General features: G+C 44.0%; 1 protein-coding gene and 1 pseudogene across 1 annotated transcript in view; both read left to right on the top strand.

The window, feature by feature from the left end:
• The window catches only part of ARHGAP32 (Rho GTPase activating protein 32), a 161,829-nt gene that overhangs the window by 107,917 nt on the left and 27,240 nt on the right, over positions 1-26,672 (top strand). The window contains exon 13 of the mRNA XM_066639519.1: positions 17,402-17,551. Within this exon, the coding sequence (XP_066495616.1) occupies positions 17,402-17,551 (150 nt within the window). The remainder of the gene's footprint in view (positions 1-17,401; positions 17,552-26,672) is intronic.
• On the top strand, positions 11,724-11,840 carry LOC136662681 (5S ribosomal RNA; annotated as a pseudogene).

The following is a 26,672-nucleotide window of genomic DNA, read 5'->3' as shown; positions in this document are numbered from 1 at the left end:
AGGTGTGGCCTCTGTATCCAGAGATCCAGCTCAATATGGGTCCCCTGGACCCACGTTGAACCAGACTTGGCCCAACATGAACCCTCTGGAGGCAGCCGGAGCTGTGCTCCAGTCAGAGAATGGATTCCCCGTAGATACTGAGGCCCCAACTGTACCATAACGTCTGGTGATTACTAACAGTGTCTGACTTCCCTAGGAAAGAGGTGCAACTGGCATACTAATTAAAGGTGTTCCTTTCAAGATTCCAGCCTCTGTACACTCTGGTTCTCTTTAAACAGACCTCAGATTATGGAATGGCATTGCACAGCTATAGCCAACATGTGGTTTGGCCCAAAGCTTCACAGCCTAACTGGGGACTTGAATCCAGGTCTCCCTGGGTCTTTTCTACTCTTCGCTTTCTTCTTCACTAGGACAACATATGTGATTCTGCATAACTGTGGGTTGTTTTAAGCATGAGTTTTACACGCTGTGAAATTAGCACAGTGGGTACATACTTGGAAGTCTTACAGCGTGACCCTTAAATGCCTTGGAAGATTGAGGTGCCTTCCCTCCACCCATCCACATGTACACCCAATTGCCCCTTACCCAGAGAGGCTTTGGGACAGGCTGCTGCAGGCTTGCACAGTTGAAGCTGACTTTCTTATGCATACTGAATTCACATACTTATTCCAAAAGTGGATATGCAGTTTCAAGTTTAGTACAATGAAATGAATATTCCTTTTAGGTAGTGTCACTTCCCTTCCTTGAACCATCTGCAAATTTTGGCATATCTCGCAAACTGCAGGGAAAGTGGGGAGGGGGGAGGAAACTGGAGAAAGGAGATTTGTTCTTACCAGAGTTGACTGCCAAGCAACAACTCTGTTTACAATGACCAAATCCGAACAGCTGAAGAACTTAGTCTTGGGGCTCCAGGAAACTCTAGCTATTCTTTGGTTTTGAGCAGAGTGGTTTTGTAGCGTCATTTAAAGCAATTGCTAGCTATTCATATCAGTGTTTCTCAAGCTGTGGGTCGTGAGCCAATTTTGGGTGGGTCCCCATTCATTTCAATGTGTATTTTATTTTTAATATATTAAGCTTGATGCTACTATGGTATGTGATTGCATTTGGGGAAATGTTACAGATCTGTGCTTTTAGGAGGCTACTATGTTACAGTATATGCTTTTATCAATGATAGTCAATGAGCTTACTCCTGAGTAAGTGTGGATAGGATTGCAGCCTTTGGGATGTTTCCAGAATGTTTTTTCAGCTTGGGAGGGAAACTGCTTGAGAAGGTTAGGAGGGTTCTTCTTTATTTTAAATTTTTGACTTATTATTGTAAATGTTTAATTTACAGTGCAATCCTAAACATGTCTACTCAGAAGTAAGCTCCTTTATGTGCAATGGAGCTTACTCCCAGGAAAGTATGTATAGGATTGCAGCCTTACTTAATTTGATTGATTTGATTTTGTTGTATGGGGGGTGTTAAATGTTCCTGGTTGATGATGTCATGTTCAGCCATGACATAACTTCCAGGTAAATGACATCACTTCTGGTGGGTCCCGATAGATTGTCATTCTAAAAAGTGGGTCCCAGTGCTAAAAGATATATCTGACTTATTCAGTAGGCAACAGCTACTTCACTTCTCTTAAATCTGCGTGAGATTTATTTTTTCTAAGTAGCTTAATCAGAGGTCTTTTAAGGCAATCCATCTACTAATTTAATACAGCATTTCAGTTTGTTGTATATATACTCTCCACCTCCCCTCCTCTAGTATTATATGCATAGTTCCTGGGCAGAGTCCAAACTCCCTGGAAAACTTGCATTGAGAAGTGGAAAAGCCATGCACTCAATTTTATTTTACTAGATCTTCTTCCCTCCCCCCTGCCACCCTGACTACGTGGACAGAAATGATCTCAAAACAACTCCCCCATTGCAGTCATTGCCTTTAACTGCATTACGCAGTGAGTCACTGATTTAATTGCCTCCTTCCCCCTTCCTGTTGATGGACTTGGAATGTGGTCCTGTTCACCGGTTACTCCACGGGGGAGGCTGTCCAGGAAACTCAGACTTGCAAAGGAGGTTGATGCTACTCAGCCTGGGGTCTGGCAATCACCTGAGAGGGGGGAGTGGCTCTCTCAGGGTGGAGCTAGACTAGTGAAGCTTGTTTCACAAGAGTGAGATGTGTTGGGAGGGGCCTCCAGGGTTTGCAGGCAAAGCAGATGCAGGCAAGAAGCCAGACAGAGAGCTTGTGAGTGAGTCGCAGGGAGTTTGGTGAGCTCACCTCTGGAGTCTCATTGAGCAGGAGAGGCATCTGGAAAGGGGGGGGATCTAGCTCCTTGTGGATATTTCACGGCAAAGGAATTCATCCCTGCAACTGACCTTTTCAGTCTGCTTGGTGTAATCCTCTCTGGCTGGAATGCTGAGCTGTGAGCTGATTAAGGAACTCTCTGTGCATTGCTTTCTTCGTAGAGCACAATTCTAGTCACGCACCAGGTACCTGAAGCCAAACTCTTTGTAATAAAGCAAAAAAAAAAAATCTGACCTGTGACGGAGGACAGCAAAGGTAAGAAGTTCTTTATGTCTCCTCTTTTGTCTTGCCAACTTTTTGGAAGAAGACAGGAACATCTCTGTGTTCCCTTCAGTCACTTCTTGGCTAGTATCGGCTTAAAGTAATTGCTTTGTCGGATACATAAACAGAATAATATCTCTGTCCTATGAGATGGTTACAGAGCTTGTGAGGAGGGGGTATCTTCTGAGTGGTGGTGCGGTGTGGAAGGAGATATATACAGCGCAGTGTACCAGCCTGATCTAGTCAACCAGCCTTGAGAAGTTAGGAAAGAATGAAGTGGTGGTTTGTTTTATGGGCAGCAGCCATTTCACCACACTTGATCCTGAACATTTTCCCCCCTTCTTGCTGCATGGAGACACCCCACCACCAAAACCTGTTACTCAAGAATAGGGAATGTTTTCTTGTGCGTGGGCTTAATTGTCGTATCTAGACAGACCATGGGGGTTTTGGTTCCCCACTGTTTTAGGAACGAGAAGGTTTTTTGGATCTGTGCCCCGGGGCCATTTGCCTGGCATGGTGTTCCCTTCTTAAGTCAATAAAATGGTTTTAAGACGCTCTTTCCCTCCACCTGTATTAATTACAGCGACCGTTGTAATTGTTTGCCTTTTCATAAATGTCTGGCCTTAGGTCTGCATTAAGCATTTGTACTTATGAACTCCCTAGTGGTAAAATGAGAGCTTGATTAAAGTAGACATGAGCTCATGGATCCCTGGTGAACCACTGAAAAAAAAGTGACGTATGCTGGAAACTGCTTTAGCATATGCAAGCAAAGTGTGTTTAAAGGCTTAGGTAAAAACCCACCAAAAAAGAGAGTCTGCTTCTTCATTCTCCCACGCTTTCCTTGATTCTCCACTGGGTACAAGTTGTGCGAACTTCAGAAATCTGGCTCTTGTTTAGGCAGTGGCTTAGACCCATGAAAGCCAAAACACAGGGGAGTCTCCAGATTTCAACAGTTTGTGTCAGTAGAATTTTCAAAGAGATGTGGATTGAGGAGAGAAAATATGATTGAACTGGGACGTTCCTGTAGCCCAGAGGTTCCCAAAGTGTGCATTGTGGTACCCTGGGGCCTTGAGGGGCACCTACTGGGGCATCCTGGGATGTTTACCAGGTAGCAACGAGGCCATGCCACGACCCTGCAAACAGCAGCAGGGGACTTGGCGCAGTGGGCAGGGCTTCTGCATGTGGTTTTTACATGCTTGAAAAGCCCGCCCACCCTGAGCCCCTTACTGCGGTTTGTAGGGTCACTTCTGGTCTCCAAACCAGGAAGTGGTGATGACATCACTACCACTTCCTTCCAAGTGCCACAGCATTGTGACAAGTTTGGGAAGCACTGCTGTAGCCTATTTAGCTCCTGTTGCCAATGTTCACATAGACTAACTGGCTGGCAACCTTCAGTCTCGAAAGACTATGGTATAAGCCAGGGGTCGGCAACCTGCGGCTCTAGAGCCACATGCTGCTCTTTCAGCTGTCTGCTGCGGCTCCTCCCAGTGAAAGTGGCAAAGGGGGTAACAGGAGGCACCTGTGCTGAGAGGACAGGCTGCTTCCCTCCGCCCCCTGAGCTCACTGCCCTCCTCTCCCTTCACCCCCACCTTTCCCTCATTGGTTTCCCTTTTCAATTTTGCCCGCTCTGCAGGCTTAAGGTCCCTGTTTTTCCCTTCCCCAACTATCCAGCAGGCTCAGCCAATCAGCATCCAGAAGGCTCCTGGCTTTTTCTGTTGGAATGGCTCAGGGCCCTTCACTGGCTGACCACCAGCCAATCCTGAGCCGCTGTCCTCCTCAGCCATTGCGAGCCCTTGCAGCCCGCCTTTCCCTGAGTAGGTCCCCACTCAGTGCAAGGAGAGGCTTTTCCTCCACAGCAGAGGAGACATCCTGTGTGTCTACTCAGTTGTAAGCCCCATTACAGAGGATGAAGCTTACTCCCAGGAAAGGGTGCCTGGGATTGCAGCCTTGGCACCTGCTCCTATGCGTGTCTACTCAGTTGTAAACCCCATTACAGAGGATGAAGCTTACTCCCAGGAAAGGGTGCCTGGGATGGCAGCCTTGGCACCTGCTCCTATGCGTGTCTACTCAGTTGTAAACCCCATTACAGAGGATGAAGCTTACTCCCAGGAAAGGGTGCCTGGGATGGCAGCCTTGAAGCCTGCTCAAGGCCAAGCGCAAGGACAGGTGAGTGGGAGCCCGAGCGGGTCTGTTCCAGAGTAAGCCCCGATGTAGTCCCTGGGCTTCTCCCAGGAAGGTGTGGAGGGCTGTATCCTCAGCCTCCTCCTGTGCAGGTCTACTCACAAGTAAGCCCCGCTGTAGTCAGTGGGGCTTTCTCCCAGGAAGGTGTGGAGGGCTGCAGCCTCAGTCCCCTCCTATGCAGGTCTACTCACAAGTAGTCAGTGAGGCTTCCTCCCAGGTAAGTGTGGAGAGGACTGCAGCCTGAGAGCTCCAACCAACTTGTCTGCTCAGAAGTCCCATTGTAGCCAATGGGGCTTACTCCCAGGATAGTGTGGAGAGGGTTGCAGCCTGAGTGAGGGAGGGCAGGCAGGGCAGAAGCTGGCCTGTGGTTGCCCCCCCCACCTTCCCCCCCAGCTCTGGCTTCTTCTCTTCCCCACCTCTGGAGTCTGTGTCCTTTTTTCCTTCCAGCAGGGTGCCTCTGGAAGGTGGGGGGAGTTCTTTAGTATCCATGTAAAATAAGCAGATGTCATAACCGCCATATGTATTGGAATCCTGGAAGATCTGGTGAGGAGGTAGATGTGGTGTCAGCAGTGGCCCCTTTAAGGGTAAGGCTTGGGCATCCAGCAGAGTGTGCTGCACAGCTGCAGCCACTTGAAGGCAATAGGACCCTAAGGGATATAAAGGGGCACCTGAGGAAGGGGGTGTGGGTTGGAGAAGGAGTGCAGGTTGGAGAGGAGACTGGAGTTTTGTGTGTGGCTGCTGTGCCCAAGACCTGCTGAGGACCCAGGGTCTGCTGTAGTGGTGGGAGGCTGCTAGCAGGAGAGAGGACCTCTGCAGGTTGAACAGGCGAGCTACCCTGGAGGTGGGGTCCAGCAGGAGTACAGGGCAGAACCAGGGTCATTTGTTGGGGGAAAGAAGGGGAGCTAATTTGCTTAAAGTGGGCATAATTCTCTAGGCAGAGAATGGCCTTGGAATCAGGCAAAACACCATAGAGGACCAGGCGTCTGAAAACATAGGACAAGAATATGACAAAACTAACTAAAAGCTACAAGAGGGGGCTACATTATAAAAATGGGACCTATAAGAGCATAAAGGTGGGGGGAAAAAAACTATATATGCAGTATTATCTTCATTTTAGATGTCAAAAGGGTTTTGTGGCTCCCAAAGTTTTTTTTCCTCCAGAAAATGGGTCCAAATGGCTCATTGAGTATTTAAGGTTGCCGACCCCTGGTATAAGCCTACAGCACCCAGTATTCCCAGGCGGTCTCCCATCCAAGTACTAACAAGGCCTGACCCTGCTTAGCTTCCGAGATCAGGCATGTGCAGGGTAACAGTTGTTCACATATGAACTTGGTTATATAAAAAGGCCAGTTATATTAGCTTCTCCTGCAGCAAACCCCCTCTGTGTATCACCTCCTTTAAGCTTCTAGAAGACAATATACCCATTTGTAGGCAGACCGCACATAGGGATAATTTGTTAATTGATAGTGTCTTCCAGTGCATTAAGTCAGCAAAGGAAGGAAGAGCTTAGAATTGTATGCCATTTAAATAATGGTCACGGCCAGATGTCTCTAGCGACGATTGGAAATACCTGTTACAGGTGATAGGTGAACGGGATTAAAAGGCCAAGCCAAGTTAAAATCAAAGCTGTGTGCTTGGACTTTTCTCTAAGATGTTGAGGTCTTTTCCTTTCTCCTAAGATAAGTCACAGCTGGACAAGACAAGGTAGGTGACAGAAATTCTCAGCTTTGGATGGTTGTGTAGACTGACCTCTCATTTAAGAATTTCCTTCATATTCAGTTTGTCCCCAATACTGCAACTTATAAAAAACCCAAATGAACATACCTTTCCATGTGTGGGTGAGCGTGAGTGTGTGAAACAATATGTTAGTTTATGAGAATTTAGAGCATTACACCCCTCTGCTCTCTACTTATAAAGTAAAGATCCCCCCCCCCGCATTTCCGACTCGAGGGGCAGTACTCATCTCCGTTTCTAAGCCGAAGAGCCAGTTTCCATGGTCATGACTAAACGCCTAAGTGCACGGAACACCGTTACCTTCTCACTGAGGTGGTACCTATTTATCTACTTGCAGTTTTACATGCTTTCAGACTGTTAGGTTAGCAGGAGCTGGGACAAGCAGTGGGGGCTCACCCCACCACGAGGATTCGAACTGCCAACCTTGTGGTTAACAGGCTTGCCAACTCAATGGTTTATACGGGTCAGTTCATTGGCTTTGGAACATTTTTCAAGGGGATTCAATGACTTCCGTTTTGCACATGTTTGTAATTCACCTGTTAACTTGGAAGTCATCATAGTAGATCCGCACACTATACTGTAGATTAGACCAGCAAACTGGTGGCTTGCCTTCAAGGCTGTATGGCTGTCATTGCTTCAGTTAGGTGCTGTATTTAAATCAATGACCTTGGAATCCAGATTTGGCTGGGCAGTATGTCCATGACTGAGACAGACATTATCAACTTGCAGACTATTTCATGATTTTAAGATAGGAAAACAATGTGTGTGAGTATAGAGAATAAGCAATATTTAGAGGTTTTGTTTCCCATGAGTGAGATAGGATTACAGGTTGTCCCTCATTATCTGCTAGGGTTCCGTTCAAGAGCCCCTAGTGGATAAAAGAAATCCGTGGTTAAAAAACTGTGGAAAAATAAAGACCCACTTCCATGTTTCTTGCCCCTCCATTGCTCCTAATGGAAATAAGGTCTTGCCTCGACATCTGCAGGGGTTTGATTCTGGGACTCTCTGCTGATACCATAAAATGTGTTAAATAAAAGCAGTTTTAAAAAAGCTTAAAAGAGTGTCCATGTACAATTGTGGTTTAAAAACAAGAAATTGTCGTTTCTTGCTGGTGTAGAGAGGTAGTCAGCAATTAGAAATGAAAAGGACCCCTTTCCTTTGCCTGGTTCAGCTGAAGAATGGAATGATCGCTTGCATGACTGTCTAACTACAACAGTAAGAAAAGCAGTTTTCTAAAACTGTGATTTTAAAGGGATGCATTTTTCCCCTTCTTCAGGGATCAGCACATTCTTTCTCATTTGCATTGGCCATTCATGTTCAGTCAAATCAGTATATAAAAAAATCAGTGTATTACAAGGTTGGATCTGTACAGCCTAAGTCTTACTTGAACACAAACCAGAAAATAGCTTACTTCTGAGTAAAATAAATAGCACTGTTTTCAAACACCTCTAACAATATTACTTTAACATCAACGCCATCACCATTGAATGTGAACTCTGCACATTTTCTGGTTTGTGGCACAATCCCAGAATTTATTTTTCTCAGCATTTTATGTTTAAAGAAAGCTGATGTCCAGCACAACTAACTGTGGAGAGCAACTAGTGTGGGCAGCATCTGGGAAAGGTTCACAAACCGAAGAGGTGTGGGAGATAGATGACACATTGAAGTGAGATGTTCTTTTTTTCCCATGTTTACTGTGCCTTGTGTTAATGCACTTTCCTTGCTTTCTGCTTTTGGGAAAAGACAGTGCAAAGAAAACACACATGAAAATGTAATAGTAGTTGGCAACCTTCAGTCTCGAAAGACTATGGTATCGCGCTCTGAAAGGTGGTTCTGGAACAGCGTCTAGTGTGGCTGAAAAGGCCGATTCGGGAGTGACAATCACTTCCACACCGGGAGCAAGTGCAGTCTGTCCCTGGCCTGTCTCCCTGGCTATGGGCCTTCCTTCTTTGCCTCTTAGCCTCAGACTGTTGGCCAAGTGTCTCTTCAAACTGGGAAAGGCCATGTTGCACAGCCTGCCTCCAAGCGGGCTGCTCAGAGGTCAGGGTTTCCCACCTGTTGAGGTCCACTCCTAAGGCCTTCAGATCCCTCTTGCAGATGTCCTTGTATCGCAGCTATGGTCTACCTGTAGGGCGCTTTCCTTGCACGAGTTCTCCATAGAGGAGATCCTTTGGGATCCGGCCGTCATCCATTCTCACGACATGACCAAGCCAACACAGGCGTCTCTGTTTCAGTAGTGCATACATGCTAGGGATTCCAGAAAATGTAATACAAGTTGTACATTTAATAGAAAATTTGCATTTCTTTAGTATAGAGTTTACTCTTCCTTATGGTTCCGTACTCTCACGTACGAGCGTATATGGTACTGAAGTTGCCATGGAAGTATGGTAGAAGGCAGGGAGCTTGTATTTCAAATGTGTTTTTGTGTTCCTGAACTGGTCATCAGTTTGTTTAGGATGGGAGGAGCCAAAACACCTGCCTCCTACTCCAGTCTGACATATCTAGTTGTTACATCAGACATTTGAAGGGAGAGGCTTGCAAACAGGAGCTCAGACTCCCGCGACCAGATCTTTCCTTAATATAAAAGTATTGGCTATATCTTAAATATAGTTTGCAAGGATTCTGGATGCCCACATTACATTCTTATAGGTTTGTGCTGTTGCGTTAAAATTATCACTGGGAATATTCCACCTAGTACAGAATTAACTTCCCTGTCCCTGAGTCAGATGGCTCTGCAAGGGGATTAGAGAAATTCAGGGAGGAGGTGTCTCTCAAATAGCTATTAGCCATGATAGCTAAATAGGAACTTCAGGTTCTGAGGAAGTCCGCTTGTGTGTTGGGGCAAGCAATGAGTCAGTGCGTTGTCCGCATCTTGTGGGCCACCCAGAAGTGTCTCAATGGCCACCTGGGAACAGGATCCTGTACTCAATGGATATGTGGATTGATCTAGTAGGGCTTTTTTCTATTTATTAACCTGTAACAAATAGTTTCGGAGAGAAGGGCCTTTACCTTGGCACCTTGTAACGTGACCCCCTCTAATGACTTACATGGCAGATTTAGAAACGCCTCCTGGGAAGACCGTTTATGTAGCTGCAATTTAGGCAAAGTAGAATCATCCACACACATTATGTTGCACTGTCCCAGATGTCAAGCAATAAGACAGCAATTTCTCTCTCCCTTGCTCCATGCTAAAACAGGGCATTCTGAGAAAGCTATAATTCAATTCCTTCTAGCAGGTGATGTAGAGCATACAACCCTCTCAGTCACACAGTTCCTAAATTTGAGTAATTTGAACCGAGCCAAGCTTTCTGTAGCAAGTAATCACTGAGTAGGTTACATCTTGGCAATAGCTACAGAGTAACTGATTGTTTTCTGTTTTTTAAATAATACATGTTTGTATGTAAAATGTAATGTACGTTCGTATCTGTATGTACACGTAGGTGCACTTACACATATATTTGTGTACTATTTAGGTTTTTATTCTCTCTACGGTTTCCATACAGAGTCTTCACCTCCCAAATGTTTATGCCTAATAAAGGTTTTGTTGACTGTTAACAAATAGTTCATTTGAAAGGTAGATTCTTTGGCAAGTTGAATGCTACTGCCTTCCCTTCTGGGTGGTTGAGTAAGTCCTGTACTAAATCATGCTTGTCTGCCTAAATACTAAAATAGGAAATTTAATTAAACAGTTTACAATGCTCCCTGCAACTGTACTTCATTTTTGTTTTAAATATGGTATAAATCAAACTCTTAAGATGAGTCTATATTTTATTGGAATTTAATTCCTTGACAGCACAATCCTAGGCATCTCTACACAGAAGTAGGTCTCAGCCAGGATGGTATAGTGATTCAAGAGTTGGATTTAGACCTGGAAGGTCCAGGTTCAAATTCCCACTCAGCCATGAAGTTTCCTGGGCCAGTCACTCTCCTTCAGGCAGCCTCTCCTACCTTACAGGGTTGTTGTGAGGACAAGAGGAGGGAAGGAACCATGTACCCAAGGAACTCCTTGCTGTATGAAAATGTAAAAAAATAGTGTTCAGTGGGGCTTTCTCCCAAGGCATTGTATATTTTCAACCAGTGTACCATGACGTATTGGTGTGCTGTGGATACTCCGCAAGTGTGCCGCTTGGGGGAGGGTCATTAATTAGTAGGGCCATTGTGGAATGTGAGCCCCCACCAGCAGCACGGTGTGCCTTGTCAATTTGCCAAAAAACTGATGGTGTGCCTTGACAATTTTAGCATCTTCTCAGTGTGCCGTGTAATGAAAAAGGTTGAAAGTCGCTGGTGTATAGCATTGCAGTTAAATAGTTAATGTTAAATAAAGTAATATTTAAAGCTGTTTTTTTTTGGGGGGGGGAACAGGTAAGGCTTTGAATTCCCTCCTTCTTAGCCATAGGAGGGATTTTTCAAACTTAAATATAGGCGCTAGTGTAGAAGCAGCTTTAAAAGTCTTTTTTAAATTATCTAGCACGCTGTTGCTGCAAATCTATATATCGATTGACCCAAAGCCCCAACCAGCATTTGTTGAGGGGCAGGCATTAGTGGTTTGCATGCTACTTCAGATAACTGATGCATTCGCTTCCCAAAGTGAACATTGACAGTACACTTACAGATGGATAATACATTTAGGTCTGCTAATCAGATATCAGAGATTTAGTGCATGCTTTCAGATGGAACGTTAGATTGTCACCTTGTGAAATAATTAAACCTTCCTGCTGTGTTAAAATAGTAATTCATTCAACACCTCCTGCTACAAGATAAGAAAGGCTAAGACCATTACTTTTTTCTCCCCTCTTTGGCACAGATAGTGGACTTGAGTATTGAAAAACACTTGTTAACACTAATCTAGTCCAGATAAAATGTGCTCCTGAAAATTTCAGGTGTTTTGTATGTAGTTATTCAAGCTGATACTATAATGCGGCTTTCTTGCTTTGAATATTACCTCATATTAGTATGTTCTTGCAATGTTCAGCATTTTGTGCATTTGTCATTGTGTAGGTAATTAGGGTCTTATTTGGCAGGGCTTGCACTTTTGTTTTCTATATGAAGCAGAAAAAAAAATCTGAAGGGGAGGCCTATTTATTCACTCAGCAAAGTGTGTATATACTTCTGGATTTCGTCGCCATTAAAACATTGTGATAATGTGATAATCAGTTGTGCGGTTTCATCACATCACATCTGTGGGTGAACCTTTATCGGCAGTCAGTATGAAGTCAGACATCCCTAACTAACCTACAGGCAAAATCCAACAAAAGTTAATCACTGCAACTGTTACCCTGCACATGCCCAATCTCGTCTGATCTTGGAAGCTAAGCAGGGTCAGGCCTGGTTAGTACTTGGATGGGAGACCGCCTGGGAATACTGGGTGCTGTAGGCTTATACCATAGTCTTTTGAGACTGAAGGTTGCCAACCATAATCACTGCTAATTTCTGTTGAGGTTAGTGGAACTTAAAATCCCTAAATTCCTTAATCCCTAAATTCCATTTATTTCAGTGGGACCAGAGGCCCACTTCTCACAAACAGTAGGTGAGGCAGTAAATCCTTGGTATCCACGGGGAGATCCATTCCCACAAATACCAAACCCGCAGACACTGAGATCCGCTGGCGGACCCTCAGAACACCTCCGGACATGACTGGAAGGTTTGGAGGTCTTCTGGTTTGGAGGTCTTCTGTGGGCCATTCAGACATGGGTTTAGAACCCATGGTGGGTCAAATCCATGAGTTCTGAACCCACATATAAGGAGGACTAACTGCATTTTAGCCATGTTCACGGGTGTTTTGGGGGGGCAGAATTACATGCGCGCACACGTACTCTCTTATCTGTCATTGCAACTTATTTCACTATGAAGTTTCCTTTGACCTCTTAATGTGCCTGTTTAATGCTCATATAATTATGCATTCAGATGCCAGTGTGTCATTGATTACATACTGATGTGGAGTTTGATGCAGGAACCAGATTGTCTTAAAAACCATTTGCATGAGATGGCAGGCTTTGTTCCCTCATCAACATATGTGCTTTTTTCAGTCACGACTTGGGTAGTATACATGTGCTCATTTATAACGGACCCGTTTAACGATCTGGTAAAAGGATCCCTACTGTAATTAAGCCCAAGGTTTGTAACTGAAACAACTGTATGTGTTGCCCCTCTTTGCATTCCCTTCCCTCCCTCTGTCGTCTCCTTTGTGTCATGCTCTAGTTTGCACGCCCTTCGGAAGAGGTACTTTAACAAATATCGCCCACATTGCAAATATTTCCTACACTTTTTCAGATTCCATAGAGCTGTTTGATGTTCCTAGTCCTTGTGGCTGTAAATGTTTGGCTTGAATGTCTCGAATTAGTTAGTACAGTGTTTGTCAACATCTGTCCTTTGCTGTACCACTTCTCATCGTTCACCTATTAAAAGCACCACCAGAAGTAACTGGTGATGACATTGTCACCAGTTACTTCTGGGCTGGGAGACCAGATGTGATGTGACAAACACCAGTAAGAGGCTCAGGGTGGATGGGATTTTTCCATGCCCGAAAAAGCATGCTTTGGAGCTCTGCCCGCCAAGCCTTCTACTGCTGTTTGTTGCTTCATGTTCCTGGTCTTGCTGCTGGGCAGCAGGTGTCCAGAGTTTCTGCAGGTTCCACCAGACACCACCTCAATCACCATTCATTGAGAAACACTGAGTTAGTGGGAATTACCAGTTGTCCGGGGTTGGGGGGTGTCAGCTCCTTGTTGTGTTCTTTGCATCTTACTGTAATTAGCAGCAACAAAATATTTTGGTTATATATAAAATGTTCTCTGTTTGGTTTTACTACTTAGCAAACTGTAGTTATCTGCTTAAATCCTCTACAATTGCACATGTTCTAATTTTTGACCTTAGCGCAACATTATCCTCACTATGGGGGGTTAAAAAACACTGCTGTTCAGAGGGAGGAGAACCTATCTGCTGGCCATGAGCTGGAAATGTGGGTCATTCTGTATATGGAAAGATTTTCCTTTTGCAGACAACTAATCCTGTATTAGCCATCCCCTCAGCCATCAGGAGTCTGGCGTAGGAAAAAAAAGAACCCATTTTACATATATTGGCACTTCTAACAGGCAAATATATGATGTTGAGTGGTTTTAATGCATCTGTGAACTCTGGCTAAATTGCTACTAGATCCCGTTAAGTGGATTGCAAAGACATGCTTGCACTCACGTGCTTTAAGGAGCTTTTAGTTGCTGCATTTCTTGTTCTTGAAGAGGAAGATGTGCAAATATATTTTCACAGGCACTTAGCACTCTCAGAATGTTTTCAAATCCCTGTATCCAGTAGCGAACATCTGTCGAATTCATTTTGGGGGCACATTGTCAGTAGAGGATATTCCTTAAGAGTTGGAATACTTAGGAAACAGTTGTGCTGGATTGCCTGTATTTGATAAGTGGGTTTTCAGAGAAGAGTTTATAGGATATTGGTTTTGGGAACCAGTGGGTACAGGGATTAGTGGCAATTGATTGTGATAGGAAAAGAGCATTTAGAACTTCAAACTTCTTTTAGTGGAGAGTTTTGTTGTAATGTAACGTATTGATGCAATTTATTGTTTGGTATCCTTGGTTTGCATTTAAATACTATATGTCTGAATGGAGAAGCCTTAAGCTCAGGGGTCTGTTAATAGAGGGCCTCTCTTTCTGAACACCCGTGGGAGAAATCTTGACCTTCCTGACAATGTTTCTGCAAGTGGTATCCCAGCAGTGCCAGACAGAAGCCCTCAGCCACAGAGTAGGAGATGCAGGAGCCTAGTCTGAGAAGCGCCCTGCAAACTTGAATTACTGGTGTGTTTTTTTTTAAGTTTTCTGTGTGTGTTGTGTTGTTCTGTTCTTTCCCTGAGGTCATGGTAGAGAGTCCCCGATTTCCTTCCCCTTTGTTCTTGATTTGTCAGAATCATAAAACACCTGGGCTAAAGGTAACTGTTGCAGGTAACCAGCTAGTAAAAAGTAGTATCAAGAAGCGCATTCATTTCATCCAAGGGTTGGTGTACTTCGAACCCAGCGTGATTAGTTGCTATAAATCCCAGGTGCAAAATGTAATGACATTAGACCCCCCCCCCCCCCCAAAAAAAAAGTATGCTCTGAACTTTGCACAAAGTGATATTACTCATGTACAGCTTGTCACCACACCTGCCTATCCATCCAGTTGTGATCAAGACTCTAAACCAGGGACCTTTTTGTGACGTAACAAGAATTTTCTCATGCCAAAGTTGAAAGTCATGTTAGGAGCGTGCTCTCCCCCCAGCAAAGCAAGCACTACTGCTTTGGAATTTCCAGTATCCAGCGTAGTTTAGCATCCTCAGTTTGTCTGCCTAATCTCCCTAGGCAGTTGGTGGCACCTAGAGTGTCATTATACTGCCACTTTGATTATGAAGACAACTCGGCTATTTTCGCACGAGGATGTGACTCTGCTGTGCCATGATTGCTGCATTGACATTTGTTAGCGCTAATGAAGTGTAGCCTCCCTCTTCCTTCTGGCCTTTGGAAAAAGAGCAAAAAGCACAAGGAGCCTAATTATTAATGTTACTACTTGGTGAGGCCTGATAACTTCCTGGTGATGAAGAGTCCTGGTGCTGAAGAGTCTGGGAGACAAAGGAAATCTTTTTCCAGCTTGCATCATCTTGTGGCTTTTATTTGAGTGGGATGTTAGTACAGAATTGCTTGTAAACCAGGCCAACAAAAGGGCTTCTGCTAGGTTAAGTGAGGTCTTTTTTCTTTTTATGATGCTTCCTTCCATTTGGGCACCTCCCCCCACCCAAAAAAAAGTTGTAATTGACAACTTTGTACTGCTGGAACTGTTCAGTTGGCTGCTGACTCCATTCCCCATGACATAGGGGAACTTTCATCACAGGATCACAGCCATGTGTATAAATTTCCATTGCATTATCTCTAGTTCAGTGAAGCTTGAAAAGCCTTAACACAACTGAGAATGTATAGGCATGAAAAGTTAAAAACAAAAGTAGCTGCTTCAGAATAGAAATGTGGAACTCCTAGTTTTCTTCCTAGTTTTCAACGCACCGCGTTGAAAAATACTTTAAAAAAACCACTCTTCTGAGTTCTGCAACTCTGTTTCTAGGACAATTGTCTGTTGTAACAAACTGTCTGGCCCTCTTCCTGCTGGCTCTGCTGCTGGTGGAGGAAGAGGGACAATGTCTGTTGTTACTAGAAACAGAGTCACAGAATCTGGACAGCTTCTGACTCAGAAGCTGGAAGTGACATCACATGAGATGGAGACCTTAGAGAAGACCATAAAGGTCAGTGTGCCATCAGAAGAGAAAATTTCAAAACCACTGAGGATATAGTGATTAGAGGAGTCATATTTGCTTGTGAAGGTGGTAATCTGGTTGAATAGAGTTCTGTTCCAGCACCGCCAATTAAGAACATAAGAACATAAGAACATAAAAATTGAATTTTGCTTTTGGAATCTTCCTGCCTCCTACTTCTGTCATTGCTGACAAACAAAAATTAATATCATCCGTGTTGTATCAACATTGTGACAAATTGCTTTCCAAGTTCTGTTTTTTTAAAAGGAAGGAACCCTCAAAGTGGTGATAAGATCTGGGAAACCCTTGTCTCATATCCTTGTGATTTGATTTTTCCTCCCCATCTGTAGCGGAAACAGCTTACGTACCTGGAAGCAATATAAAACCTAATATGATTGATACGCTACGTTGTGTCTGTGTCTATATGCTGTGCTCCTCGCTTCTGTAAACAAGAGGTATAGAGAGTTTCTACACTACAGATGTTACATCACACTTGGAAGGATTTTAAAGCATATCAAAGGTTAAAAGATTTCATGGGGAAAGAGTGCACCCATGGTTAAAAGATTTCATGGGGAAAGGTGGTATTTCTTAAGGAGCTGCAGGTTTTTAATGCTCTTGAATGAATGGGCTCAGACTCAATAAAGATTGGCCAACGAGCCAAGCTATGGTTGAGTATAAGGTGGAAGATTAAATCCCTTTCCCATAGAAAACGCTCCTTCTATCTTGGCTATCTTTCCAACATTACCAGTCTGTTTCATAAGGCAATTGTCTCAAAGGATTTTTAGATTCTAGCTACTGTGTAAGTGAGAGACGACAATAAGAAGGAAAGTGGAGTGTTCTGCTTATGCTTTATGCAGCTTTTATGCTTTCCTTCTTCCTGCTGCCTAACAAAAAGCATGTGAATTGCTAGCTTTTAGCCTCCACAAGGTGCAAGCGGACTGGTGAGGTATCAGGATGTGATTGCAGTAAACCTTGCTATTAGCCTACCATTGCTGTACAAGTATGTGGGAACACACAGCTACTGCCTAACACTTGCAACATACATTTTGTTGCAGATGTTTCTTCCGAATCAGTTTTCTTAAATGGTTTAAACCAGCAGTTCCCAAACTGAGTCGGAACCCAGTGGTGGATCACAACCCAATTTTTGGTGGGTCACATAGCAGAGCCTACAATGAAAACATGGGTGATGGAAAGGTTAGATAACTAACTGCCTCAAACCCTAAGGATGTTTAAAAGCAGATAGCTGCTAACTGCCTTGCAAAGAGCTCAGCTCTTGCAGTTTGCTAGATAGCTGCTAATCGCTGGGCATACAGCTGAGCTTCTGCAGTTTGCAAGAATGTGTATATATAGGGACATATGTTTTTGAGTGTGTCTTTTTCTGGTTGCTACTACTTGTAAATAAATAAAAATATTGTTTGTTTCTAGATTTTTAAGTCTTATAAAGCTAGGTGGGTCTTTTTGTCATTTTTAAAAAGTGGGTCCCAGTGCTAAAAAATATAGAAACCACTGGTTTAAACAGAATGGGACAGGGGGAGAAGGTTCATGCAAGTCAGTGACTGAAACCGACTAGATTCAGATGTGTTCAAAGCAAACGTGTGTGTTTCTGTTCGGGTATCTGCCCACAAAATGATTTGTTTTGTTTTGTTTCAATTTGACAGTGTCCAAAAAACACGGCAAACTCATCACTTTCCTGCGCACATTCATGAAGTCTCGGCCCACCAAGCAGAAGCTGAAGCAACGTGGAATCCTTAAGGAGAGGGTGTTCGGCTGTGACCTTGGAGAGCATCTTCTCAACTCTGGCCATGATGGTAAGACAGAAGGGATGTTATGATTTGAGCAAGGACTTTGCACAGTGCAAATTCTAGACAGACTGATTGGATTAACCAGTTTCCTTACATCATTGGATTACTCATACGTTTACCTTTTTGTCCTTGTTGAAGAAACAGAGGCCAAGAGTTGTGTGTGTTTTTCCCCCTGATTTGATCAGTCTTTGCATTCAACATTTTACTTTGATTTCAGTCATTCACCTAAGCAGGCTGTCTGTCCACAAGATTATTTATGATTGAATCAGGCCAGTTGATTTGCCCAGGGGTTAAGGGTACCTGGAAAATTTCCAAGGAGAAACACCATCTCCTTGTATATATTGTTTTGTGTTTTATTCATTCGTTGCTGCAACAAAATTCCTTGAGAAAATAAATAGGATTCTAGGTAACTAGGTGGCACCCCATTGTCAAAATCCCTGTTTTTATATCCTCCAGCATTTGCCTCTAGTCTGAAGGCTTCAGACGAACGATGTCTATTCTCGTTGTACTTTGACATTTGTATATTTAAAGAATCTAGAGGCACAGAATTAAAGGCTTAAAGAGGGCCAAAAGGTTATCTGTTTCAAACTGCTGCACCATGGAAAAATTCTTGTTTCTCAGCAGAGTGTTGGGGGCAACACTCTGTACAGTTTGCTCCTCAAAAAATTGCTTGGGGTGAGAGTCACCCCAAAGGAATAGGTATTTAGCTCACCATCTAAAACAAAGATACACCAGTAAACAGCTAGCGAGAGGAACACTGTGATGGGATGAACAGGGATAGTTGCTCTCCCTTTGCTAAATATAAGCAAGCCATGTCTTTATAAGGTTCCTCTTCGCCCTAAAGCAGAGCATGCCAAGTAAGAACACAGGAACATAAGAAAAGCCCTGCTGGATCAGGCCAAGGGCTCCAGTTTTCTGCATCTTACAGTGCCCCCCCCAAGTGCCTTAGGGACCACCCAAGACAACAAGAGTTGTGCAATGTTGCCACTCCCTTGCACCTGGCATGTCAGAGAGAGGCTATTTCTAAAACCAGGGGGTTCTGTATGCCCACTTGGGCTTGGGGTGTGTCCAGACCATGACGTCAGGACATGTGATGTATTCATAGTCAGCAGGTTAAGATATTCAGAAGACCAGCTGATAACTGAAATGGTAGTCTTTCTTCATCCTGGGTGAGGGTAGAAGATTCAAGTGAATCAGCTTTTTGTTTGACTTTTATGACTTTAGCTTTTGTTGTGGCCTTTAGCTTCTGCTATGGCGGTTTCTTTGTTGCTTTCTTTATAGTCAGACTTTTCAGTGTAAATCCACCTGCCTGGGGTTTACATCATCCATTGAAACATGCCCCTTGTCACAGACCTGCGTATTAATCATTGTGTCAATACTGATACAATCTGTATGATCAATTGCTGTTTAGTGGTCTTATGCCCCCAGGAGCTTTAACATGTGCTTCACGTTCCTTTTACCTTTATTTTTTGGCTCATAAACCTACCTGTGTCTCAGCATGTTCTTTGTGTTTGTCTATATAAAGCTGCACTTGATGACAGCTGCTGAAATCAGCCAAGATACGTTTTTTTGTCACACCTTAAATGGCAGGTCTTTTTCCATAGACCTTTAGATATTCTGCACTGTGCTTTTAGCCTGCCATGCTAATGCATAATTCACAATTCACATATTCCCAACATATACAAGAAGGATAGCTGGTGTGTGCATCAGTTTGAATGATTGGGGTGTATATGGCTGTCATGCCTAAGAGACGGAGCTGTGACACAAGCCTTCCTGGTTGCAAAGCTCACCTCTCCCATGAACCTGCTAGGTGACCTGCAGGTCGCTCCCTCCCAACTTGAGCTTTCACCACCTGTGATAATAATGCTGACTTTACAGGGTTGTCGTAAGGGCGACATCAAGAAAATTGCGTGCTTGAAAAGGACTATGCCAAAGCTATGTGTGATCATGCGAGTGTGTTTGTACCAAGCAGTGTTCTAAGATTAGCAGTGAAATGATGGAAGAAGCCAATGAAATGCAACATGACAAGTGTGCAAAGATTTAAAGCTGCTTCATGGCTTCTTAGTTTGTGACTTCAGGAGATGTTTAGGAGCTGCATTTATAGGGGAACAAAATTGAATCAAAAATGGAACAAACCACTCTTAGTGCACCAATGAGAGAGAGAGAGAGGAACTGGGTTTTAGGACATGGGTCAAAACTTAAGGTCAAACCATTCAACCTTTCTCCCTCCTCTAGAAAATGCTACTGTTGTGGAGTTCTGGATGAAACAGCTGCATCCAGTACATGCCACTTATTTTCACTTAAATACTTCATTGCAGAATTGAGAAGGGAGGGGGAACAGCTGAAGAATATCTCTGCCAAACATCCTCGTGCTGATATTAGCTCTGTGCATGGAGCTATGGGAGAGCTGGGGGAGGGGGTTCACCACTGAGAGGTCAAGGGGGAGTACCTAAAGTAGGCTGAGCAGCAAAGAATGCGTGACTCTGTTGCCTACTAGAAAGTCACACCCACAATGCAGGAAGGATCATAGCAAAGAATCATGGAGTTCAAAGTGCTATCTGATTATATCTATCTTTAAAAGAAACCTTCCAAGGCTGGACTGTTTACCTCCTCTTTCCCATTCCCCTCCAGATGAACGTTTACTCCAAAGGCTACACAGCTTGCCACTAGCACAAAGGAGGAGTGAAACAGCCAGGCTTATGTGCAGTTGCAGGGCTGGGAGGATTGACAACTAAAAGTGTGTGAGGGGGAATACTAATATCATTGGTGTTTGATGGTTTCCGAATCCCAAAGGATCTCCTCTATGGAGAACTCGTGCAAGGAAAGCGCCCTACAGGTAGACCACAGCTGCGATACAAGGACATCTGCAAGAGGGATCTGAAGGCCTTAGGAGTGGACCTCAACAGGTGGGAAACCCTGGCTTCTGAGCGGCCCGCTTGGAGGCAGGCTGTGCAGCATGTCCTTTCCCAGTTTGAAGAGACACTTGGCCAACAGACTGAGGCAAAGAGGCAAAGAAGGAAGGCCCATAGCCAGGGAGACAGACCAGGGACAGACTGCACTTGCTCCCAGTGTAGAAGGGATTGTCACTCCCGAATTGGCGTTTTCAGCCACACTAGACGCTGTTCCAGAAACACCATTCAGAGTGCGATACCATAGTCTTTCGAGACTTAAGGTTGCCAACATTCATTCATTCATTCATTCATTCATTGATGGTATGCTTAGGGCCTGCAGACCCCTACCGCCTGGCAACGAGACCAGCAATGCAACGTGACATGCAACAGGAGGAGGCTTGGTTGGCAGGCAGAACTCCAGCACGCACTTCGCACACACTTGAAAAGCCCTGCCGTCCACCCTGAGCAGCTTACCAGTGTTTGCTGTGCGTCTGGCCTTCCAATCCAGGAGTAACTGTGATGATATCATTGCCATTTACTTCAGGTGGTACTTCTAATAGGTGGACCAATGCAAAGTGGTACATCAGTGGACACCCATTTAGAAATGCTGGTGTTGACCCATTGCAAGGTGATGGTGCATCCTGTCTAGCTAGATAGCCTGAGTTAGCTATCTAGTTACAGTTAGATACTGTAGCAAGTATGCATGGAGTCTAAAGTGTTCAAGAGTATAAGATACCAGCAGTACACATTGTCAGCCTGAAATAAAAATTCAGTAGGAAAATGTGGAAAGTTTTAATGCAGAGCAGAATGTCAGTTGCCTCCTTGGGGAGTAGGATCTAATTTTTTCTTTCACAGCCCCGAAACTGTCCATTCTTAGCAGCGTCTTTAATTGTATTGCACTGATCCATCCTTAATTGGAAAAAAAAAGAAAATTCATTATTTCAGTTTCCTTAGCCTGGAAAAATTACCCTCCCCCCACCCCTGGCCGTGCTGAGTAAACATTTGGAAAGAAACCAAGTTGCCACAGAAGTTGCTGTTTCTTCATCCTTCCCAATTTGTTCCGCTTTGCTGGCACCTGTTATGCTGGGTTGCTGGAAACTGACGCAACCTGCAACCCTTGTCAGCAGTCTTGTCGTCTCTGCCTTCCCATCAGGTTGGGCCCCTTAGGTCAGTAGTAATGGTTCTTTTCACTCCAGCTCAGCCCCTCTCCTCCTAAAGGGAACCAAAAGGGTGCCAGTCCTTCCCAATTTGTCCACCAGTGTTCCCACTGAAGCCTCATTCAGCAGTGTTGCAGTTTGTTGCGAGTTGTGCATTGAAACACCTCTATGCATATTCATTGGCTCCCGTTGAGAATGAGACGCAGTGCTTTTTTTTCTCCTATTAATTAGCTCTGGAATTAATAGAAACTGTTGGCCTGGTTCATGGTGTGTTTTTTTGGTGGTTTTTGTTTCTTAATATGTAAACAGGGAGGGTGGAAGACTGCAGAGGATTAAATGCTTGTTGGTCCTTTGCCTTCTCTGTGCCCTTTCGTCTGTAGAACTATAGCAGAGAAATGCTTCATGGCGTGCAGTAAAGTGTGTTCTTAATGGCCGAGAAAGCTGTTATTTTTGTAAAGCTTTTTTGCTTCACTTCCGTGAACAGACATAGAATGAAACATTAAAACGCACCTTCTGATTCACAATACAGTGTGCAGTTTTAATGAGCTCAGTCCTTAAGTGCATTTAAGCCACCACATTATGAGCAAGACTTCTCTTCAAAAGGCTGGCAGTCTGTATTCACAAAGGCAGTCTAACCTTGAATGAATCTTACTTAACACTGATGTTGGCTTTGTTATGTAGTCTCCTTTAGAAGCTCTCCTGTGCCTTGGATATATGTGACAGGACCATAATTTGGTGGGTCAATTTGGATGACACTGCAAGCTCACGTCAACCTTTTCTCTTGCAAGGTGTAACAGCATGGGGACTCTTAATGTTGTTTCACTGTCTTGGCAGTTGCTGTATGCTATATGAAGCCTTTGCCCTTTTATTATACAGTTGTGTGTTTATAATTCTAATCACAGGTCCAAATTTAGATGTAGGTGAAGAGCTGCTGCCATAAGAAGGATATTTATTAAGCAATATATAGGAATAATTAAATCGCTTCTCCTACTGTTAGAGAAGGTCAGGCACTGCCAAATGTTATTGAAATCCATGGAGCTTGAGCCGGGGCAGATCCAATGTTTGTGCTGGGGGGGGGCGCATTATCACTACCTCCCCCCCAGCGTCCAGGTCAACCAGACTGGTAGACCTGAGCTTCCCATTTAACTTATTACCTCCATGGCAAGATTCGCTGAGTGGGTAGACCTGGGCTCCCACACGAACTTGGAGCCTAGATCTGCCAGCTGAGTAGACCTGGGCTTCCTCTGACCTGGACTTGGAGCTATTGGCTGGAATGGGAGTCCAGGTCTATCCGGAAGGTAGCTCTGGTCTCCAAGTTCAGACGGGAGCCAGGGTCTACTCAGCTGGTAGACCTGGGCTCTCATTCTCAGCCAGTCTCGCCGGCACCCTGCCCAGTGGGCATTCCCCTGGCACCCAATTTTGCTTGCCAGCCTGGCGGGCACCCTTTCCTGCCGGCAGACAGCTGGCACACAGACAATTGGGGGGGGGGAGAGCCTTGGATCCGCTCCTGACTTGAGCATCTAGTTTTCACTTTTCCACCATGAATTTCAACAGGATTGTAATGTGCTCATTCTTTAAGTGTACTAAGTTTTAGGTAACTTGGTAGTTAGTAAACTACATGTTCATTAACTTGTTACTAAATAGGATGCCACTGTTCACAAGGTTGTGACTTTTGGGGAGCTTTCAAAGAGTAAGTCTGAAAATTTCAATGTAACATTCATTGAGGAGCTAATTTTGTCTCTTGTAGAAGAAGATCCTTGTCTACAAAATTCTTGTCTAACTGTCATATGAAATCAACCTGACAAATTTTGGGATGGGTCCAGTGTTGCATGCCTGCTTATACAGCTTCAGTTAATTCCTGATGGCCTTTTACCTTTAGGGCGTAAGGACAGAAGTCACCTTTCCAAATAAATACAACAGCATACTGTCAGTGGGCAAGACTGTCTTTTAGACATCTTGAATTTTAAATATTGGTGTGTTATAACAAGGAACTTTTCCTTTTAGAGTCACAATGTAACTTAAATGAAAACCTAGTTTTTTTTTTGGAATTGGAATCTATTAGTAATATTGTAACTATTTCTGTTAATTAATATTAATTATTGCTACTATTACTCCTGCCTGTGAATAATGACCCAGGGGCTTAAACTTATAAGATGACAGGACACTGCTGCCTACCATGGAGTGCTAGGATGTTGTCCGATTGTGAAATCTACCTTCAGGTCACATTTGTGGAATGATGTAGAATTTGAGCCCCTGGAGAGGAAGTGTCCTAAAAATGGAAACATTTAACATGTTTACATTCCCTGAAGACATGTTTACATTCCCTGAAGACAGATTAGCCTTTTGTTTGTTTGTTTGTTTGTTTGTCTGTTTGTTTGTTTGTTTGTTTGTTTGTTTGTTTTAAGTACAAGTATCTTCAAATCAGAATGGCTCAGCCATCGAAATACTTAGAAGTCTGGGGGCTGGCACAAAACTTACGTTGAAGATTATTTTCAGTGCAAACTTTGAAAAGTCTTGCATTATGATGTTAGTAATAGAATGAGAGAAAGTAGAAGTGGCTAATGGTATTTGTCTACCACAGCGATTATCAACCTGCATGCACAGCACATTGATCCACAAATGGTTCAAAGGTGTGCCGCAGGAGGTTGGGGCACAGTGGTTGAAAATTGCTTCTGGATTCTGCATCTCTTGTTTCTAGGACAACTGTCTGTAGTAATGCATTGTCTGAAAGAGCCAGCATAGGAAGAGGGGCAGACAACTGGTTGCTACAAACAGTTGGCCTAGAAACAGAGCCATCGAACCTGGAAAAGTCCCCTGGAAGCCAGAAGTGACATCATAGTAGAGTCGATGAAGACCATAGAGGGCAGTGTGCCACAAGAATAAAATCATTGCATATCATTGATCTAATGCTTGTGATGCCTAGATCTGCAATTCAGCTGGAGCCAAGTGATAGCTTTAACTTCAGTGGAAAGCACTGAGCATTTCTTGCTCCGACTTGCATCTTAGTAGTAAATGTCTTGCAGAATTATTGGCACTTAAACATCCACAGCTCTGTAGTTTTTGAGTCGTCTAGATACAGCATGTACCGCAGTTTGTTTTAATAGTTATTGTTTCAGTTCCTGTGACCCTTTAACTTTCTGCTGGCATGTGGAATGCAGCTGAATGGCAGGTTTTCAATATGACATGGTCCATTAACTGGCCAAATGGTCCTGGCAAGGCACACTGTGAAAATGACACTGTTGCAGGGGGAACTTGGTGGGAGGCCCTGGTCTCCCAGGCCACACAACACTTCTCATTCCAGTAATGGGACAGGAATGTCTAAATATGCAAGGCATATAGACTTTTTAATGCAAATGTTCCCTAACGTGAACACAAGTCAACTCTGCACCTTTTTCAACTCTGCATCTTTCCCATAGCTTTGATTTTTTTTAAAAAAGGCTACATATTAACTGTATGTGATCAACATTTGACTACAGAAGTGCAAAAAGCATGTTTTAAATCAGTGATTACACAACCATTGGTTATCTGCTTCACTTTAAGTTTAACCTATAGGGAGCAGCTATCCACTGGTGGGCTGAGTTGATCTGAAGGGGGTGGGTGGGTATGATTGAGACATATAAAATTATGCACGGGATGGATGGAGGGATGTACTTTTCTTTCTCACACAACACCAGAACCAGGAGATATTGATTAAAATTGAGTGTTGGGTGAGTTAAAACAGACAAAAGAAAACATTTATTTACCCAGTGTGTCAGTAATCTGTGGAACTCCTTGCCACAGGATGTGGTGGTGTTATGTGTGGCCTAGATGCCTTGAAAAGGGGATCAGATAGATTTCTGGAGGAAAAGTCCATTGCAGGTTACAAGCCCTGATGAGTCAATGGAACTCCTTGCCACAGGATGCGGTGATGGCGTCTGGCCTTGGACGTCTTTAAAAGGGGATTGGACAAGTTTCTGGAGGAAAAATCCATTACGGGTTACAAGCCATGATGAGTATGTGCAACCTCCTGGTTTTAGAAATGGGCTATGTCAGAATGCCAGATGCAAGGGAGGGCACCAGGATGAGGTCTCTTATTACCTGGTGTGCTCCCTGGGGCATTTGCTGGTCCGCTGTGAGATCCAGGAAGCTGGACTAGATGGGCCTATGGCCTGATCCAGTGGGGCTTTTCTTATGTTCTTAACTACAATTCCCAGGAAGCCTTGCAGGTCTCTTGTTACCTGGTGTGCTCCCTGGGGCATTTGGTGGGCTGCTGGGAGATACAGGAAGCTGGACTGGATTGGCCTATGGCCTGATCCAGTGGGGCTGTTCTTATGTTCTTAACCTCCTGGTTCCAGAACTAGGCTATATCAGAATGCCAGGTGCAAAGTAGTGGCAACATACAGGTCTGTTGTTGTTTTCTGTGCTCCCTAAGGAGTCTGGTGGGACACTGTGTGGTACAGGAAGTAGGGCCCTTGAACTAGGTGGCCTGATTCAGCAGGGCTGCTTTTATGTTCTCTTCTGGGTCCCATGCATGGCTTATTGAATGGAGATTGGATCAAGCTCTTGTCATTAAGAGAGTCAGTATGGTTTCCTAGGGATTGCTTCTGCTTCCCATATGTCAGCATTACCAGAAGCAATAACGTTAGTCAGGTCCAAGCTTGAAGCCCCACTTCAGGTTCAAAAACTCTCTGAAATGGCATCCAACCTTTGAAGCCTTCTGGGACTCCTCGCCAGCTTAATGCAAAAATTTGTATAGCTGAAGAGAGACGTCTCTGGGATCCCCTTTGCTTCTTCTTTATTCCCAAATTTGCATTTTTATTGTTGAAATTTAAAGCAGTCAATTTGGCATCAGGGAAAGAGGTAACACAAGCTGCTTTCTTCATCTCTCAACAGGAGATATTTGTGATGCTCAGCCTCCCGCAGGCTTGTGGTGTTCAAATTTATCAAGGTTCCTACAGACAAGCAGAGTCTCTGGGAAACATGTATGGTGTGTTGCCTAGAAACCGCAGAACTGAAAATAGTAACCTAAGCATCTGACTTGATTTGAGGCATTGTTAATTGCAATTTCACGTATTTCTCTGCGTATGCAGCCAAAAATGC

The sequence above is a fragment of the Tiliqua scincoides genome, chromosome 11, assembly GCF_035046505.1.
Source record: "Tiliqua scincoides isolate rTilSci1 chromosome 11, rTilSci1.hap2, whole genome shotgun sequence".
Taxonomy (NCBI): Eukaryota; Metazoa; Chordata; class Lepidosauria; order Squamata; family Scincidae; genus Tiliqua; species Tiliqua scincoides.
The sequence above is the reverse complement of the archived record's forward strand: the minus strand, read 5'-3'. Positions and strand labels throughout refer to the sequence as shown.